The sequence below is a fragment of the Durio zibethinus genome, chromosome 2 (assembly GCF_047325235.1).
Source record: "Durio zibethinus cultivar Kanyao isolate XHJ-2024 chromosome 2, ASM4732523v1, whole genome shotgun sequence".
NCBI lineage: Eukaryota > Viridiplantae > Streptophyta > Magnoliopsida > Malvales > Malvaceae > Durio > Durio zibethinus.
In genome coordinates, this window is record NC_143163.1 from 34,803,030 (window position 1) to 34,820,885 (window position 17,856).

Genomic DNA, 17,856 nt, shown 5'->3' on the forward strand with positions numbered 1-17,856 from the left:
GAATAGTCCCATTAACACCGGTCACTTATAGCATAATCCTCCGGCCTGCAGCAATTGACTAAACTTGGATAGGATTCCTTCATAAGTAAGAAATTTGGAAACGTTAGGGCATCATCGTCAGCGTCACTTTATCGTTGAAAAAAAAAAAGAAAAAAACAAAATTCAAAAAACTTATGGAGAAAGGAAAAGGAAGAAGGTTAAGCATGTAAAAGCATCGCTCCAATATATTTGTCTCCATTGATACATGGAGAGCACTAAAGTCACATAACATAGCCATATGATCATATCAGTTCATTCCAAATTTTACGAGTTAAGGAATCTTGAGAAGGATATGACACACAAATCGTTTTCATATGTATATTTTTTAATTTTATGCTCTCTCTCTTTAGGATCCAATAAACTCTTTAAAAGTAGCACATGAGCCACGACTAAACTTAGCTTCTTGCAATCTTGGTTTGAGCATAACTCTAAAACTCATGTTCAAAGATTTGATTTGTGATAAAATCGTTATTTATCAAGATTTAAAAAGGTAATCATCTTAATCTTACTTAAAAATAAAAATTTTGTCTAAATTTCAGTGATGCTAGAATATATATAATAAAGAACTTTCTATTTTCGTTAAACAGAGGAATCAAAATTTACTTGATTTGTACGGATGACGAAAGGTTCTTAAAAAACAAAATTATTAAGACATGTATGAAAAAGAAACATATATCCCCTCTATTCCTTTTCTTAAAGTTTTTTTTTGCATATATATTGGAAAGCCCCACACAAAAAGCGACAATGGCTTTAACGCAATTGTAAAGTCGATTAGAGATTCTAAATGGGGGGCATTATTGGTTGAAAAAAAACACATGATTAGAACAAAGTCTTTTGGACCAACCACCTTCCTTAAAAACTAGTACTGTTTTTAAATTATTATATAATTAAATAAGTAATTATAAAGAATTTTAAGCCATGATATATAGCTACCCTAAAGTTTCGGCTTTTTAAAGATCCAAATCTCTAGCTCTTTGCTTTTTTTTTTGTTCTTTTCTGTTTTCTTTTGCTATACAAAATACTCAGACAACTTGAAAGGCAAAGCCCTTTAGCTTTTTCATTTGATTTTAAACATGTATTAATATGTTAATGCTCCACAAATCTAATTTCTCATTGAAATGGGACCACCCCGCAATGCTGGGAATCCTTATTGAGATGTGCTGCTCTTCTATTTCATCCTTCTTTTCAAAAAAGAATTTTGAGCATGCTTTTCTTTAGTGAAGATGGATATTGGCTTCGCCTAAAAATAATTGATAAAAATATCTGCCTTTTTATTGATTCAACTCCTTGAATAAACCTTGCACTTAGCATTAGCGTACCCTCGAATTGATTTTTTTTTTTATTTAACATTTGGATTATCATGTCCAGCTCACTAATTATAGGGACAGCAGTTGAAATTTGATTAACGACGAGACGATTTGACAGCTTCCCGGCCGCATGAAAAAAATAATCTAGCAATAGCATCTGCCATGGGGGCCATGCCATTTGCATCAGAAATCGTGCATACTCCTTTTCCGTTAGTGCATTGCGAAAGTGATCTCCAAAATAGAAAACAATAAAGATCGGCCAAATTTGTTGTTAGCTTTATTGTTGAATGTTGATGAACAGCAATTTTTCTATTGAAGAAGAGTTTTTAAGTTTAATTAATGGTTTGTTTTTTCAAGTTGGTTTAAATAAAAATTTGTTTAGATAAGATTAACGAATTTAAAAAATATTATTTTTTTCATAAATTTTTAATAAATTCGTACATAAATGACAAAAAAAAAAAATTTACATTTTCCCTTGAACCAACATCAATCGGTTGATGATCCTCATTTTGTTATTGACACAACTTGCATTTTAAAATTAATCTGTTTTTTTTTTTTTTTAATTGGAAAGCCTCACACAAAAAGCCACAATGGCTTTAATGCAATTGCAAAGTCGTATAGAGATTCCAAGGAGCAAGTCCACGTCTGGGACCTCCAACTCCAAGCCTTCCCGGCTTCGGCTTTCGGGTTTGAAATCATAATCTTTAAAGGTGTAAGAGTTTTTGATAAATCATTCATAAATATATTTAATTTTTATTTGTTTATGTTCGTTTATTAAGTTTAATAACGATCTTAAATATCATTTGTATGTTCGTTTATTAAATGAATTAAATACAAATAATTATTTATTTTTTTATTTATGTTTAAACTCATTTGTTTATTATTCGTTTGTTTGATAATAATAATAAGTTAACAACAATATTGCAAAAAATTTAATAGAAGTTATTGAAAGCGTAAAACGCTTTCAATAATCTCTTTTAAATTTTTTTATATGGATTATGAAAAATATTTTTGAATAAAAACATATTTAATAATCTTTCATAAAATTTTTATATGAATTATTGAAAGTGTTTTTAGACAATAACGACTTTGATAATCCATATAAAAAATTTATTGAAAGAATTATTGAAGATAGTTTTGATCAAAAATACCTTTAATAATCTCTTCTAAAATTTTTTGTATAAATTATTTAAAATGTTTTTGAATAAAAATGCAAATGACTTCAATAATCCATACAAAATATTTATTAAGAGGATTATTGAAAGCGTTTTTAACAAAAAATGCCTTCAATAATCTCTCTCAATATTTTTTGTATAGATTATTGAAAGTGTTTTTAAATAAAAACACCTTCAATAATCCATACAAAAAATTTATCAAGGGGATTATTGAAGACATTTTTGACAAAAAATATTTTCAATAATCATTTTCAAAATTTTATGTATGGATTATTAAATGCGTTTTTAGTAAAAAAATATTTTTAATAATTTCTTTCAAAATTTTTTATATGAATTATTAAAAGTATTTTTAGACAAAAACAAACCGAACACAAATGAACGTGAATATTCTATTATTTAAACGAAGCGAGCTTGAACACAATTAACAAATTTTTTATTAAACATGAACTGAGCTCGAATAACTTTAAAAATAAATGAACAAATTACAAACATATGTTTGTTCACTCATGTTCGATTCATTTACAATCTTAGTAATATTTATATCATAGATTGAGATTTGAATAAGTAATGAATCTTTATTGATGCAATTTTAACTCACACATTTATGACCCAATTAAAATGCCGGATTAGATTTAATTTAATTTTTTTTTTTCACAATCATTTTGATTTTTCATGTGCCTTTTGAGTAAGACAAACTTCTCTATATAAATTTTCTAACACCTACGGATTACGAATATATTTAGTATATAAGATTATAATAAAATATAACAAAATGATTTTATAAATAAAATTAAAATAAATAATATAATTTTATTTTATACTTGATCGTATAAAGATTAAATAAAATAATTTATTTATTAATCAAAATTATTTTTTTAATTTATATAATTTAAATTATTTATATAATTTTAAAGATAAAATAGTAAATTTAAGTTCAATTTTATGAATTTAAAATAATTCATTTCAATTTGAAATGATTGAATTATTTTGTATTAAGAAGATGATAAATTTTTTTATAATTTATTATTTTTTAAATATAAATTAAATATAATATAAAATAATTATTATTTTATCATATATATCATATTGTATACCAAATATAATCCGTGTGGATATGTATTGTAAGTAGAAATAAGAACAATGAAATTACATTTTTTAATTTAAAAAAGAAAAAGCGAATTCCTTTTGCATTAACCGGTACAATTAGAGGTGGACAACCACCACGAATCTAGGCCTGGGAAAACAAAGACAAAATGGGTAGAACAGCAACGGGGCAGATTTAGTACCGAATCTGCAGAGTCCTGGATTCCAGCCCAGCCCAATCTCTAGCATACAAATTTGGTCGACACATTCTCAATCTGTTACGTGGCAGCTAACTATAGAGCTAAAATATTTGTTCGGCATATTTGTTCGGCATATTGTTTTCAGTGCAAGCATATTTGTTTGCGTTCTTTATTTTTCAAGTTTTTTGTTGAAGTTTTTTTTTTTTTCTCTTTTAATCTGCTTTCTTTAAGACATTTAGCAACGTAATAAGTTTTAGAGTTTTAATTCCAATATTTTCTATTTTTTTGATAGGTTTAACTGATTTATCAATTCAACTTTTCATAAGTCATTCTTATCAATCCAAAAATATCTCAACATTTTTAATTTTCATTTTTATTGTTGCTTTTCACATATAAAAAACACAAGGTTAGATTACGTAGCAAATAGAAAATAGAGATAAAATTTATTGAAAAAGAAAGAGAAAGAAATAGATATAAATTGAGCTTGGCTTTAAGTCCTAGCTCTGGGGGGTTAATTAGAAGTTATTTAAGAAACGAGGGCTCTTCACATAAATTTAGGAAGTATAGACACCCTTCAGAAAAGATTAGGACAAAAATGGCAACGCATAATAGGACGAAAATAAAAAAGGAAAAGAAAAACAAATTAAAAAATCTCCCTACACTCCAAATTGGAAAAGGAAATCACTCTTGCACGGCGCCGTTTGAAGCTTAATCAGGCTAAAGCAAAACACAGTGACGCTCAATTCCTACTCTCCCAAATAGCAATTACAACCCCTCGCCATATCTGGATGGCCACGTTATCCATCCACGTCGATTATAGCGAGTACCTTTTTTCATCATCAACGGCGAGTAGGTGATTTTCTGATAAGCACAAGAATTTTGAAAAATAGTTTCAATATTATCGTCATAACAAAGAAAATATAAAATCCCCATTTTTATTTTACGATCTAAACTCTTATAATTCAGGCGAAAATTATTTTCGATCCTCCTCTTCGTTTTCCCTCTCTTTTTCCCGTCTTTGGGGGGAAAGGAAAACTCCAAAAAAACAAAAAGCCCAAAACAAAGCTCTCTACCTCAAATTGTAACAAATTTTAGGGTTTTAGTTTACTCAGTTTTGCTTCTCTATTTCTCTCTAATTATTTAAATTTTTATTTGAACTTGTTTGCTCTTCCTTTCTTCATCTGCTGAAACATTTAGTTCGAGCTCAGATTCTTCACTAATTGATCTTGTCTGGTTCGATTTTGTTTCAGGTACGCTATATATATATATATATATATATTTGTTTAAGTCACTTCTAGCTGAAGTTCGTAGCTTTAGTTGTTGCTTACAGCTTAGTTTTGATGTAATTTCGTTCTCTCTAGGGTTCAAATTTTTGGTCAAGCAAATTCGATTTAAATTAACTGAAATGATCTATTTATTGTACTGGTTCAATGATTCTTCTTCGAAAATGCATAGGATTTAGTTGATTTGATGCATTTCTCATTTCTGGGTGATTCTTTTACAAAAATTTGTAAGTTTAGTATTCTGTTTGGGGGAGCTGGTGGTAGTTAGGGTTTTAAAATTCGGCCCTCATTCTGTGATTTAAGTAGAATGGGTTGCTCTAATTTTCTTCATCCAAATCTGAAATGTTCTTGGTGGATTATGTCCAAATTTGGTTTGCACTTTTAGATGTAGACTGTTTTCATACTAGTAATTTGCTGTTCGTTTGGGTAAGTTGTACTTATCATGTTGAAGTTGGCTTGCATGTTGTAGGGAAATTTGAATTCTTAAGGGGCTATAATGTTGTAAGTTAAGGTCCCAGAATGAGAGCCTGCATTTTGTGCACCTAAATTAGGTGGAGGGCTCTGGGTATGATCTAGTTTTGAATGAAAACAATCTTAAATGAGAAATGGTGACTGCTTTGGGTCATCTATATCTAAATTTTTTGAATAAGCATGCTTATATATGCTAAGAGTCTCCCATGCCAAATTTGCTTTTCCTTTTAAGTGTTAAAAAAATGTTAAGCTAAAGATTTTACGTGGTTGTTATTGTAATTGTTACAGTCCAAATTAAATGGCGAGAGCATGGTATGACAGGAGTTTAATTTTATTTTGAAAACTTTTAGTGTATTTTAAATGTTTTGAAATTTGAATCATAACCCGGGAAATTTTAATTATTTATTTCAAGCACGCTGGGTAGTGATAGTATCCTGAAGCTTGGGAAGAGACTCCTGGTGCAATGCAAACAAAGAAAAGAATTTCTGGAAGAAATGCTTCTCGAGAGCATGCCAGTCCCAAGGCTTCAAGATCTCAGAAGAAGGTATCTGAAAAGGTACAAGGACCAGATAAGAAAGCAACGGAGCTAATTGCATCTGCTAGGAAGCAGAAACTTGGTATATTGCTGATTTTGTCTCAGTAGGTTTTATTGTGGTTAAAAAGAATGTTCCTTTGTTTGGTTAAAAGGAAAAATATTGTTGTGACAATGCTTTACGTGTAGTACAATAGGTTTAATTTAACGTGGTTTCAAGTAAAGTCTGTCCTTAACTGTCAAATTTTCTGTGAATTAACTTATGAAACTAATGAAACTTTCAGCCGGAACCCTCCCAAAGAAAAATGAAGTGCCTGTTGGGCCTACAAATTTAAATGCTGGATATGGCTTTCTACATGATGAGGCTTCCGATGCTTGTCTGGGATCTTATGTGGCTAATGGTGCGCATGTAGATCATAAGGTAATTTGGCTTGCTCTATTTTATTTTATGTGGCTTCTTCACGTGTGCAGAGGGATAGGAGCGATTATGATTCTTTGTCATATTTTTACTTAAATTATACTTGTGCTTGGGGCAATTAATTAGAAAGATGCGAAAATCCTATGAAAAAAAGAAAGAAAAGAAAAAAAGGGAACCATCTATGCTGTTGAGATTTTGCTAATTTCTTTAATTGTGTTGCAGGGCAGTGATCACCATAGGACAGGTACTATATTTTCTCCAGGCTTTCACATACCTAAGAATTGTGGAGGGGAGATTCCAGGTGTAGGTAGGTTAATATATATATCAATCATAATACTTGTCATGTTCTTTTTCTTTATCTTATGCAACCTTAATGCATATACTCTATATAGTTGACTTTGTTGAATTCTTTTGGTGGGAAGACTCAAAAATCCATCAAGATGGGGGAATAGAGGAGTTGCAGGTTGATATGCTGGATGCTAATATTACCGGAGAATCTCTTAAGTCTACTTCTGGAGAGGAATTGCTTGTTGTAGACACAAATGCTGTGATTTGTAATGCAGATTCAGGAGCTTTCCTTTCATCTGAAGTCTCAGCCATATACCTGGCCATGAAAAACTCAAAATTGGAATGTGTTGATGAGCATGGTCAAGATTCTATGTCAACCGATGTCTGTTTGGAGGATGAATACTATGAGGAATTTGATGACTTTGATCCTTATTTATTTATAAAGAACTTACCGGAGCTGTCATCCGTTGTTCCTACTTTTCGGCCTGTGCTTCTACCCAAGCAGACCCGGAGTTGCCCACCTACCACTCTTGTCTTGGACTTGGATGGTGAGAATACTTCTAGAAAATTAAATTGGATGAATTTTTATACTTACAGTTGAATTCTGACTCTTAAGTCTTCATTCAACAAGTTTTAGATTTATATTTAAATCTATTGTCAAGCTCTTAGACTTGAAAGAGTCTATATGCTAATTATATTGTATTAATTCCTGCTGTTTAAGCTCCTTATCTTTTTTCTGTCTTTTCCATTCAGTTGTTTAAATTTCTGCTGCTTATGCTCCTTATCTTTTTCTTGCCTTATCTAGTTAATTGTTAAGGAGCACTGACAGCTGTTAAGTCAATTTCATGGCAGCTCATGTCTGCAGTAATAAGTCACAAAATCTGAATTCCAAACTGAATTTACATTGCTTGGTCACTGACATACTGATATATTGAGGTATAATTCTGTGTTGGTTGTGGGAATATTAGTGGAAAATAGGCACTGAAAGAACATTTACTGTTTTTTTCCTTGTCTTAATATTTAAGAAGATCTCAACTTACAACTGATTTTTTGCTTAAAAAAGTTTAAGCTTACTTTTGAGGTGTCATTCCAATTCCTTCATATTTTCTAGGCTAGTTTGTTTTTAACATTTTTTTTGCTTTGAATTTTCTACCTATAATTGGTGATGATTACCTTGGGGTATTGACCGAATTTTATTGCTTGGCAGAAACTTTGGTTCATTCCTCGCTAGAACCTTGTGATGATGCAGACTTCACATTCCCTGTAAATTTTAATCTCCAGGAACATACTGTTTATGTTAGATGCCGTCCTCACCTAAGAGATTTTATGGAAAGAGTTTCCAGTCTTTTTGAGATTATTATATTTACAGCAAGTCAAAGTATTTATGCAGAGCAACTTCTAAATGTGCTTGATCCAAAGAGGAGAGTATTTCGCCATCGTGTTTTCCGGGAATCATGTGTTTTTGTGGATGGCAATTACCTTAAAGATTTATCAGTCCTTGGCCGTGATCTGGCACGTGTTATCATTATTGACAACTCTCCACAGGTACTTTCAGAGTTCCTCTGTTGCGTGGACTTTGTCCTAGTGCTTCTGCTGCACACTGGAAAAGAAAGAATCCCCTAAACAAGGGGGAAAAAGGTTACTTTTTAGATTCACTAATGCACATTCAGCACTAATGTAACGGTATTAGCATTAAGAAAATTGATGTTTGCTATTGTTCTCATATCCAGGTTTAATACACAAGACACATAGACACATCAATGTCTTCTTATTGGTTATTATATTTCTGTGGTTGATTACACTTTGGCAAAATTTTGATGAAACTATGGAACTGTTAGTTTGTGTCTTGGCAAACAGTTAATATTTTTCTTAAAGCGAATTTGGGGTATAGTTTAATCCTTCTCATGCTTGTTTACTGCTGGGGTCATGCCTAGAATCACTGAGTGTAAGTGTGTGGAGTCTGATATTTTTCCTCCTGGTGAATAACACTCTATTATCATGATCATAACTGTGATGCTCTCTCTTGATAATGGCACAGTGTTTTTGTGCACTTGAAATTGTATGAAACCATGCCAATTTCTTATGTTGTTGTGCCCTGCCCTGTACAAAGACATGATAAGCATTGTTACTGAAATTTAACCAAGGTGTTTGTTGGCTTTCTTCTTAGGCATTTGGGTTCCAAGTAGACAATGGAATACCAATTGAGAGCTGGTTTGACGACCGTTCAGATCAAGAACTGCTTTTGCTACTTCCGTTTTTGGAGAGCTTGGTTGGTGTTGAAGATGTCAGACCAGTGATTGCAAAGAAATTCAATCTAAGGGAGAAAATTGCTGCAGCTGCTTATCCTACTTTAAATTCTAACAGGGGAGACCCCTTTGAAAGGTGAACGTCAGTGTGAACTGAACTCCAAATCCAAGCTATATAGCTTGAATAGGACTGATTTTGTCCTGTATCATAGACGGTTATTGCTAGGAATACCATTCTCTTTGTTGAGGCTTGTCTGAATGATCAGGGTTTGAAATTGAAAGTGTGATTTCAATCAGAAAGGAGAGAAACAATTCAAGGTGTAGTCGTGTGTTGGACAGTCTGAAAGGATAACATAGGTGACAGTGTGCATTCTCTGAATGATGTTAGTCCAGAAATAATTTTTTTTTTTGTAATAAATAAATATAGAATTTATAGAATCATGTTATGGACTAAAAAGTGATTTAAAGTACCCTTTGTTTCAGAACTTTCTTGAGTAATTGTCACCAATAGGGAGCCTTCCAAAAATTGGATTTGGAAATTGCATTTCTGTTATCATTTTTGCTAATTTCTTAATTTATTATTGCATGGTAATGGATTATTTTGAGAAACTAAATCAGTGCTTTTTTTTTTATTTTGGTGCAAATGTTTTCTATGAATGCTTATTTTGGATTAATCTCCTCTTCTGTCTAACTTGCCATTTGCTCATGTGAGTTGGAGATGAGCTAAAATAACTCACATTTAGCGTTGTGTTATTCATAGCTGTTTAAATAATCTGTTAATCACATTTTAAATCGAAATGAGCTAAAATTGTCTCATCTAAGCTTGAAGCTCAATGGAGATTTACGATGGAATTTATCTTATAATTTACTTTAGTTACTTAAACTTAATCAAAAAGTTTGATAAAACTGTTTTAATTCAATTCAATCAATTCAGTATAATCATAAATATTAAATATAAATAACTCAAAATTTGTCAATTTTTTAAAGTTGAATTTTAAAAAATTGAAGTACATAAACAGTGTTTGATTTGTTATTCTAGAAGTTTAAATAAAAGTATTAAATTCGAATATTAATGAATTTAAATAGTTAACGGGTGTTGATACCATTATTTGAAAGATATGTTAATTGGAAAATATTTGGGAGACGTAGATCGTAAAAAACTTAAAAAATAAAAAGGAAAGATGGTGAAAAAACTTCATGAGCTTGCTAACTCAATGTGTTGCAACTCTTCCAATATCAACAAGGGAGTTGAGCTCACCTGTACTTTTCATGTAACGGTTTCTCGTTTTCTTAAGCGTCCATTTGAAAAGTGGGTCCAAAGCTGCAACAGACTCGATTCTGGTATTCAACACAATGAGGGTTTTAGTCGATGACTTATAGGCCAAGCAGAAGATGCCACGTTAGTCCTCTAAGACCAAAACACCCTTTGTATTCATGTAAAACAACAATTTCAACCCTCATCGTTCATCACTCACCATTTGGCATTTGCATGTATAAATAGCGTCTCCTCAAGCTCGTTTCTCTTCCCGCCGTTACCTTCATTTTTTTTTTTCTCTACTTTGATTCAAATTTCCAAGCGAAACGAGCTTCAGTTTTCTCTCCAAATTTCTCTAGCTCATTGTCCCATTCGAATTCTCAGCTTTCCCTCTCTGTTAAAATTCTCCAACAATGGTGAGCATTGAAATCCCTTCGAATCCATTCATTTTCGGTTCATCTTCACGATTTCACGTCTTCGGTCATATTCTCTCTACTCTAATCTCGTATTAACTTCTTTTGTTTTATCGGTTCAGGTTGTTGCACAGAAAGTTAAAGAGTCGCAGATTACTGAGCAGGACTCGCTTCTTCTGGTAATCAAATTCAAACTCTCCAGTTTTAGCTCATTCTTTTTCTTGGCCTGGATTTAATGGCTTAATACAGCATCGAGTTTGCTCGTTTTCTGTTTTATACTAAGTTCCTAGTCAATTTCTTTAATCCACAAAACTTTTTTGATTGGATTACTTTTCTTCAAATTTTGAGTTCGTCGATCTGATAAATGCAACATAAGCAGAAATCAAAATCTCCCTTCTAGTTGCTTTTCGCTGAAACTTAAACATTCCAAAAAGGTCAGATCTAAAACGCTTTTATTTGCACCCAATGTACTTCTGATCTGAGCATATTGATTTCCGCTTGTATGTTCGATGAAAATTTTGCACATAGATGATAATGTCTAGTCTCCTTGAGTCTGTTTGCCAATAATTTGTGACTTGAGCTATATATAAGAGCTCGCTGTTTGTGTTTTTTCAATTCTGTTTTCTTACATTTCATCTGCAACTTCACGAGAAAAAAATGCTCTGTTTTTCTTTCTTTTTCTCTTTCTCGTATTGCTGCAAAATGGATTAGAGTTTCTTATTTTTGTTGTCAAATAGTTAGGTCCAGAAGCTTTGAAGCTTTAATAATAAAGATATTTAAGTTGATCTCATCTTTCTTGATTGGTTTTTCTTTGAACAGACCAGAAACTTGCTTCGTATTGCTATATTCAATATCAGCTATATCAGAGCCCTTTTTCCTGAAAAGTATTTCAATGATAAATCCGTTCCTGCTCTAGGTTAGCTTTTTCCTTCTAAGATTTTCTCAAACTTCTTTCTAGATTTTCCAAAATCTGTTTGTCTAATTTCTTGAAAAATTGTGACAATTTTCGACAGAGATGAAGATCAAGAAGCTAATGCCGTTGGATGCAGAGTCTCGTAGGCTGATTGATTGGATGGAGAAAGGCAAGTTGTTTTCATCTGATTCTTCACTTTTCTCTTTTGTCATAATTTTCGCCTCCTTGACCTTAATTATTTGATTATTTATCTCTTCTTCTCAGGCGTCTACGATGCATTACAGAAAAAGTACCTGAAGACACTATTGTTCTGCATATGCGAATCAGTAGATGGAGCAATGATTGAGGAATACTCATGTAAAGTTTCTGATTCACCCATTTTATAATAATTTTCAAAGCTTTTGTGGTTCAATTCTTGATTTAATAAATTGAATATGCCTTCTCAATGCAGTTTCTTTTAGTTATTCTAATTCTGATAGCCAAGAGGTTTCGATGAATATTAATCGCACTGGAAACAAGAAACAAGGAGGGACATTGAAGTGTAACTCTACCACTGAAGTTACTCCCAATCAAATGAGGTGGTGTAAATTAGATCCGTTCAAAACAGTTTAATTTTCTGTCAATTTTTGTTTGATGATAGCCCTTTTTTAAGTTGTAACTTCTGCGACAATGTAAAAATTCAGGAGTTCTGCATGTAAAATGGTCCGCACTCTGGTTCAGTTGATGAGAACTCTGGATAGGATGCCAGAAGAGGTAAATTTTTAGCTACTAAGCTTTTTAAAAAGGTTTATTTTACTTTGAACTATATTTATTATTTTTATCGTGACATATTTATTCTATCTTCTGCTTCAGCGTACCATATTGATGAAACTCCTCTACTATGATGATGTGACGGTATGGCTTTCTAATTTTTCTCCTTGGTTAAATTTACCTTGATGGCTAATTTAGTATAAAATTTCCCAATTGTTTGATAAAAGATGGGAAATTAATTATAATATTCTTATTTTCCATGTATGTGGACTTCACTGTTTAAGCATGTGTTTGCTTCTCCAAATGTTTGTCATAAAAGTTATGAGCTGCTGCATCCTTGTAACGCATATTGAACTCAAGCAATGTTGTTTGACTAAGTGGTGATTTTTCCTGTTTTACATGACTGTTTTGACAAAGTTTTTTATATTCAACCCTAACAATGGTAATGCACTAATTTCACCAAGCATAGCCATTGGACTATGAGCCTCCATTCTTTAGAGGCTGTACGGAAGAGGAAGCTCATAATCCATGGACCAAAAATCCTTTAAAAATGGAGGTTGGAAATGTCAACAGCCAGCATTTTGTATTAGCTCTCAAGGTAAGGGTTGAAGGCTTTTTGGATGCTGGTATCACATTGTGGTTCATATTTCAATCAAAGTTTTTGTTACTGGTGAGTTGTACAGGTGAAAAGTGTACTTGATCCTTGTGGGGATGAAAATGATGACATTCAAGATGATGAAGTGAGCCTAGGAGCTGACTCTGTTCAAAGAGATGAATCTTTTGACTCTGATAATGAGGTAAATAACAGTATCGTTTGTTCAATTTATGTACATTGCCCTCGAAAGCATGTGCAGCACTTACATGAAACCAAATGACGTCATCTTATTAAAATTGTTGAGTTGTGTTGTGGTTTTGTTTAAATTTGTGCTCCTGATCTCAGGTTAATGAATCACAAGAAGACCAATTTATTGTGGCACCAGTAGGTAGTTAAACTGTTAGCCTACTAGTCACTTTGTCCCCCTATCTTGTCCCTATCTAAGTTTTTGTTGAGGGAATTTGATCAGTGAGTAACATTGGTTATTCTGTCAGATAAGCAACACTCAGAAGAAGATAATAGCATGGTTGATGAAGGTAACATTTCAAAGTTTTAAGAATAGGAGTCAGACATTGTATCCCTTGAAATTGATAAGATGATGGGAAAGCCATTATTATTATTTTTTTCAATTTTCCTCTCACCTTACCACTTTCTCTTTAAGTTCTTTGTTTATCTCTAGGTTAGGTTCTTTTACAACTAATAATCTGTTATCTACTGCATAGATGATACACAAGATCCCATGGAAGATGAACAACAATTGGCAAGGGTGAAGGATTGGATCAATAATCGTCATCTTGATGCTGTTGAACTTACTGATGTTCTCTCAAATTTCCCAGATATCTCAGTGGTAAGGGTGCTATTTTTTTCCCTAAATTTATGTTTGACCAATAGGGCCAGAAATAAGCAGTAGGGTCGTCTTTTAGATCCTGCAGTTTCTTTATCCATTCTTATTGTCACAATATCCAGACTTTAATCATACCATTTTGCACAAATACAGGTTTTAATTGAAGGTAAATTAAAGACTTGGTCCACATTAAAGTTTAAACAGAAAGGGAGTACACTACCGTGCTGGATTTCAACTTCTATAATAATATGTTTTCTACATTTACTACTACCATTTTTAATTTCTTTTGATTAATTTCAGAAATAATGGACAAACTTGTGAAGGAAGGTGTTTTATCAAGCACTAGAAAAGACAGTTACACGATAAACAAGCAGAAGGTTATTTTTCTTTTAATTTGAAATTTGTATCCTCGTTACCTGTTTCGTATCACTCTCTTTGATCTGATGAAAGACAATATCAGCAGTCTGAATATGAGTTCACGGTTAAAGAAGAAATGGATGGTCAAGTCCAGATTGTTCAGAAATCTCCGAAGGTTGAAGATCACTTGTATATGAAGGTAATCGTGTTTGATTCTGTTTCTATTTTCTGACCGATCAACAAGAAGCTTAACTGTCTTTTGCTCGATTGTATCTTCTGTTACAATCTGAAACATATAATGTTGCACCGCTTTAGTATGCCTGTCACCTCTGTATGTTTATGAGTTTTCAACATTTTGTAACTAAAACCAAATCTTGCACGGAGCTTCGCAATTTCAATTCATTGCCAATTAATGAAAACCCTTTGTTTATTTTCTGTCGTTCACTGGCTTCTTTCGATAAAGAAACTATGAGTCTTTGTTACAGGTTGCCTAATTGTTTTCCTTTTAGCTTGCAAGTATATCGTAGGCATTTTGTGAGTTATGACTATGACTCCTATGGCACATTCTGACTTCAATTGTAACTTTAGGCCTTGTATCATGCTCTTCCAATGAAATATGTGTCAGTTGCAAAGCTTCAGAACAAGCTGGACGGACAGGCAAATCAGATTGTTGTTCGAAGGCTTATAAATAAGATGACTCGAGATGGTTTTCTTGAAGCCAAAGGCAACCGTAGGCTAGGTACGTGTTGCAACCTTAGTAAGTATGTGCTCCACATGATTTTGGAGGGTAAGTCCTGGTAAATTTACTTTGTTATTGATCCATTGTTAATGCAGGCAAGCGTGTTATCGGCTCCATTCTGACAGAGAAAAAGCTCCTGGAAGTCAAGCAAGCTCTAAACAACAACGCTATGGTGAGGTTATAATTTTTGTTACTTGTGCAACACTGCATCTTCTGCATAATATTTAATTATTCTCTAACTCTTCTTAATGAAGCAGGATGGCGATACCAATGAACCACATAACAAGACTAATAATCCGGAATTGCAAACAACAGGTACTCGATTGAAGCTATGTCTTATTATTAAGAGTTTAGCCCAGGATGTGAGTTTTGAGCTATGGGCATATTTCTCCGTTTATTAGGAAGCAACCACAGGGATATGTCTACATGCGGTGTCCTCCACTCTATTGGTTCAGATCTCACACGCACGAGGGGACGATCTGAAATAAACCAAAATGGTTCAATCAGGAGTGAACAGACAATGTCGAAGATCAGGGATAATGGAAACACCCCCGTCAGCAGGGCTGAGGCTAGTGCCAAATTGAAATCACTCTTGTTTCCTACTTCATAGCAAGTTTTTACTCTGATTTGACAAGTATTTTGCAAAGTGACTAACATGTTTCCCTTGTAATTATCAGCCGGTTGCTTCAAGAGAGAGCTTTGTCCCAGGAGGTGAGAAAATCAGAGTAAATGAAAACTGCGACGAGGTAGACACTGTCGTGTATAGTAGACAATCCCACAATAAGCGAGGCAGGAAAGCAAGCATGGTATGCTTTAAACCATTGTAGTTTACTGACTGCATGAAGCTCCAGCAGTGGTTAAAATTCTACCCTTCCTCATACGATGGCTCTTGCCTTTTTCTTTGGCAGGTGAAGGAGCCTATACTTCAGTACACGAAGCGCCAGAAATCTCAAGCTGTTTAAAAGGCATGGGGAATGTGATGCTAATGCGTGAACCAAACTCAAAATTGCTTGGTGAATTTCCTTAATAAGTAAATCATAGACAAGTTACTTCCTTTTTTCAGACAAGTAGTAATTTCATTATCCAAGAATTAGTAAGTCACTGCTCCCAAATGACAGTTACAGACAGCATCAAATGCAACAATTCAGGAAATTACAATGCAAACATATAGTTACTTAGACACCATCTCTCACATAGCTCCTTATTAATATGATGGAAAGCACCATTCTTTAATCCGGCCAATCTCATTCTGACAACATCCTTGATCTGCCTTAAAACCAGCTCTCGTCAGCCTTTTATTCCTTTCCTGCCAGATCAGATAAATGTAAGCCCCCAAGTCAAACGCAATAGAGCAGATTCCAGTGCCTTTACTCGAAGTCTGCTAACAACCCATCGAAGTTCATCTTCTCAATCAGCAACTTCCTTATGCAGGTTGCAAAGATGCAGAATTGAACTTGCTGCCATACAAACTTAGAATATCTGCAACTGAAGAAAATGTGATTCCCATTCTCCATCTCCTGCCTGCATAAAACACAATCCCCATCAGTAGAAATCCCCCAAGAGATCAGCATAACCTTAGTAGGAAGCCTATTAAGGATTGCCATCCACGCAATGATATCATGCTTGGGAAAATGAAGTTTGCACTTGATAAGCCTGTACCAGCAATCATCATCTGCTTAGGCCGTGGTTCATCCCAGACGATGACAGTGGAGTAGCCAGAGCCATAAGTGGTTCAAACTATTCCATTCTGTCTGTTGCAAGAATCTGGAAGCAATGTTCCTCATCTGAAGTAGCTTTTTCATGCACCAGCTACTGCTTTGAGTAATTGGATGATAGGAAAAAAATACCATAAGAGGCAGCAATATCCAGAAGCCTGGATAAAATATTCATGGTTTACTGCTTCCTTTTTCTACCGGTGACTATGCTCAGAGAACACGTTAATAACCATAATCCCTAGAGTTTAGTTTGTTTGATGTAGAAATTGGTGAATGTTCCATTTTTGGTACTTCATCTAATGGGATGAGATTCTTATAACGTGGTTCACGGTAAAACAAGGTACAAATATCAACCGCTTGATTTCAATTTTTAACTGCCAAAATGATGTGTTACTAGGTGAGAATTTACTTATGCAACCTTCTAGTAATATCTTTTGTGATTTATAGTAATTGGTTGGAGATGGAAAACATTTTTCACCCCAAAAAGAGATTTATTTGCAAATACAGCAGGGCTTAATGTGAAGGAAGTCAATGGCATGGCCATGTGGGTCTTAATAATACAAGACTGGACCAAGGCAGTGGCTCAGGAATGAAGAAATGACATTCTGTTTAATGTCGACTAGTGGGAAAATCGAGGACGGCAACCCATGCAACTAGATTGGAAGCTTTTCCAAATTGGATTTCTTAATGACCTAACTTTGAGATTTCATGAAACCTTAAATGCCTGGAACTGAACAACTAAAAGCTCCTCAGCCCTGATTAGAGGATTAATTTAAAAAAGGCAATTTAGGCTAACTTTTCTTTCAATCACGTAATCAAAATGTTGATGCAGACTTAGATTATTCTAACATATCTCATTGCCACCACTCTCCACCCACCAAATTATAATGCTTTGAAAAAAAAAAAAAAAAAGGCCAAGAAAAGAGAAGACGTCATCTCCAATGGTTTTCATTTGAATGGATTAATCGTAGACCTTGGTCCAGGCCTTCCAGCCCACAGCTTAGAGAAACTGTCTTTTCCGTCTCCGATCCAACAGATGCTTCAACTCAGGGAAAAAAAAAGTTCAGAGAACGCAATCAGGAGAGAGAGTGGACCCCACCAGCTTGCAATGTGGTAGAGAGATATGGGTCCCAGATCGATATTTTCCATCTCCAACATGTCACCTCTCTCCACTTGTCCATCTAGAAACCTCCATTTTGTCCCAGAAAACTCCTCATATAAGGTCCACTTTCA

The 17,856-nt window shown here is 33.6% G+C and overlaps 2 protein-coding genes across 3 annotated transcripts; both read left to right on the forward strand.

Moving 5' to 3' along the window:
- Positions 1 to 4,365: 4,365 nt before the first annotated feature.
- On the forward strand, positions 4,366 to 9,527 carry LOC111317994 (uncharacterized). 2 transcript variants are annotated; one of them, XM_022920585.2, is made up of 7 exons: positions 4,366 to 5,054; positions 5,971 to 6,175; positions 6,375 to 6,511; positions 6,731 to 6,815; positions 6,901 to 7,344; positions 8,004 to 8,341; positions 8,964 to 9,527. In XM_022920585.2, exons 2-7 carry the CDS (start codon positions 6,022 to 6,024, stop codon positions 9,180 to 9,182), a joined length of 1,377 nt encoding a protein of 458 aa, XP_022776320.2. In that variant the 5' UTR covers positions 4,366 to 5,054; positions 5,971 to 6,021; the 3' UTR covers positions 9,183 to 9,527. The 2 variants fall into 2 exon arrangements, with proteins under 2 accessions (XP_022776320.2, XP_022776321.2); XM_022920586.2 differs by having other exon boundaries at positions 6,931 to 7,344.
- A 696-nt stretch (positions 9,528 to 10,223) lies between these two features.
- Positions 10,224 to 17,845, forward strand: LOC111317693 (meiosis-specific protein ASY1-like). Its single transcript, XM_089753826.1, has 23 exons — positions 10,224 to 10,383; positions 10,620 to 10,693; positions 10,833 to 10,889; positions 11,530 to 11,626; positions 11,724 to 11,792; positions 11,888 to 11,980; positions 12,075 to 12,201; positions 12,307 to 12,376; positions 12,476 to 12,517; positions 12,843 to 12,971; positions 13,057 to 13,170; positions 13,314 to 13,356; positions 13,463 to 13,504; positions 13,691 to 13,815; positions 13,966 to 13,978; positions 14,113 to 14,189; positions 14,276 to 14,368; positions 14,758 to 14,908; positions 15,004 to 15,080; positions 15,166 to 15,223; positions 15,310 to 15,476; positions 15,586 to 15,714; positions 15,817 to 17,845. The coding sequence occupies exons 1-23, from the start codon at positions 10,224 to 10,226 to the stop codon at positions 15,868 to 15,870; spliced, it is 2,061 nt and encodes a 686-aa protein (XP_089609952.1). The 3' UTR covers positions 15,871 to 17,845.
- Positions 17,846 to 17,856: the final 11 nt, after the last annotated feature.

Coding starts and splice junctions, on each gene's coding strand:
- LOC111317994 (XM_022920585.2), top strand. CDS start 6,022: ATGCAAACAAAGAAAAGAATTTCTGGAAGAAATGCTTCTCGAGAGCAT. Junction 6,512..6,730: donor GTGCGCATGTAGATCATAAG/GTAATTTGGCTT, acceptor ATTGTGTTGCAG/GGCAGTGATCACCATAGGAC. Junction 8,342..8,963: donor TTATTGACAACTCTCCACAG/GTACTTTCAGAG, acceptor CTTTCTTCTTAG/GCATTTGGGTTCCAAGTAGA.
- LOC111317693 (XM_089753826.1), top strand. CDS start 10,224: ATGGTGAAAAAACTTCATGAGCTTGCTAACTCAATGTGTTGCAACTCT. Junction 13,357..13,462: donor ATTTATTGTGGCACCAGTAG/GTAGTTAAACTG, acceptor TTATTCTGTCAG/ATAAGCAACACTCAGAAGAA. Junction 13,505..13,690: donor TAATAGCATGGTTGATGAAG/GTAACATTTCAA, acceptor TCTACTGCATAG/ATGATACACAAGATCCCATG.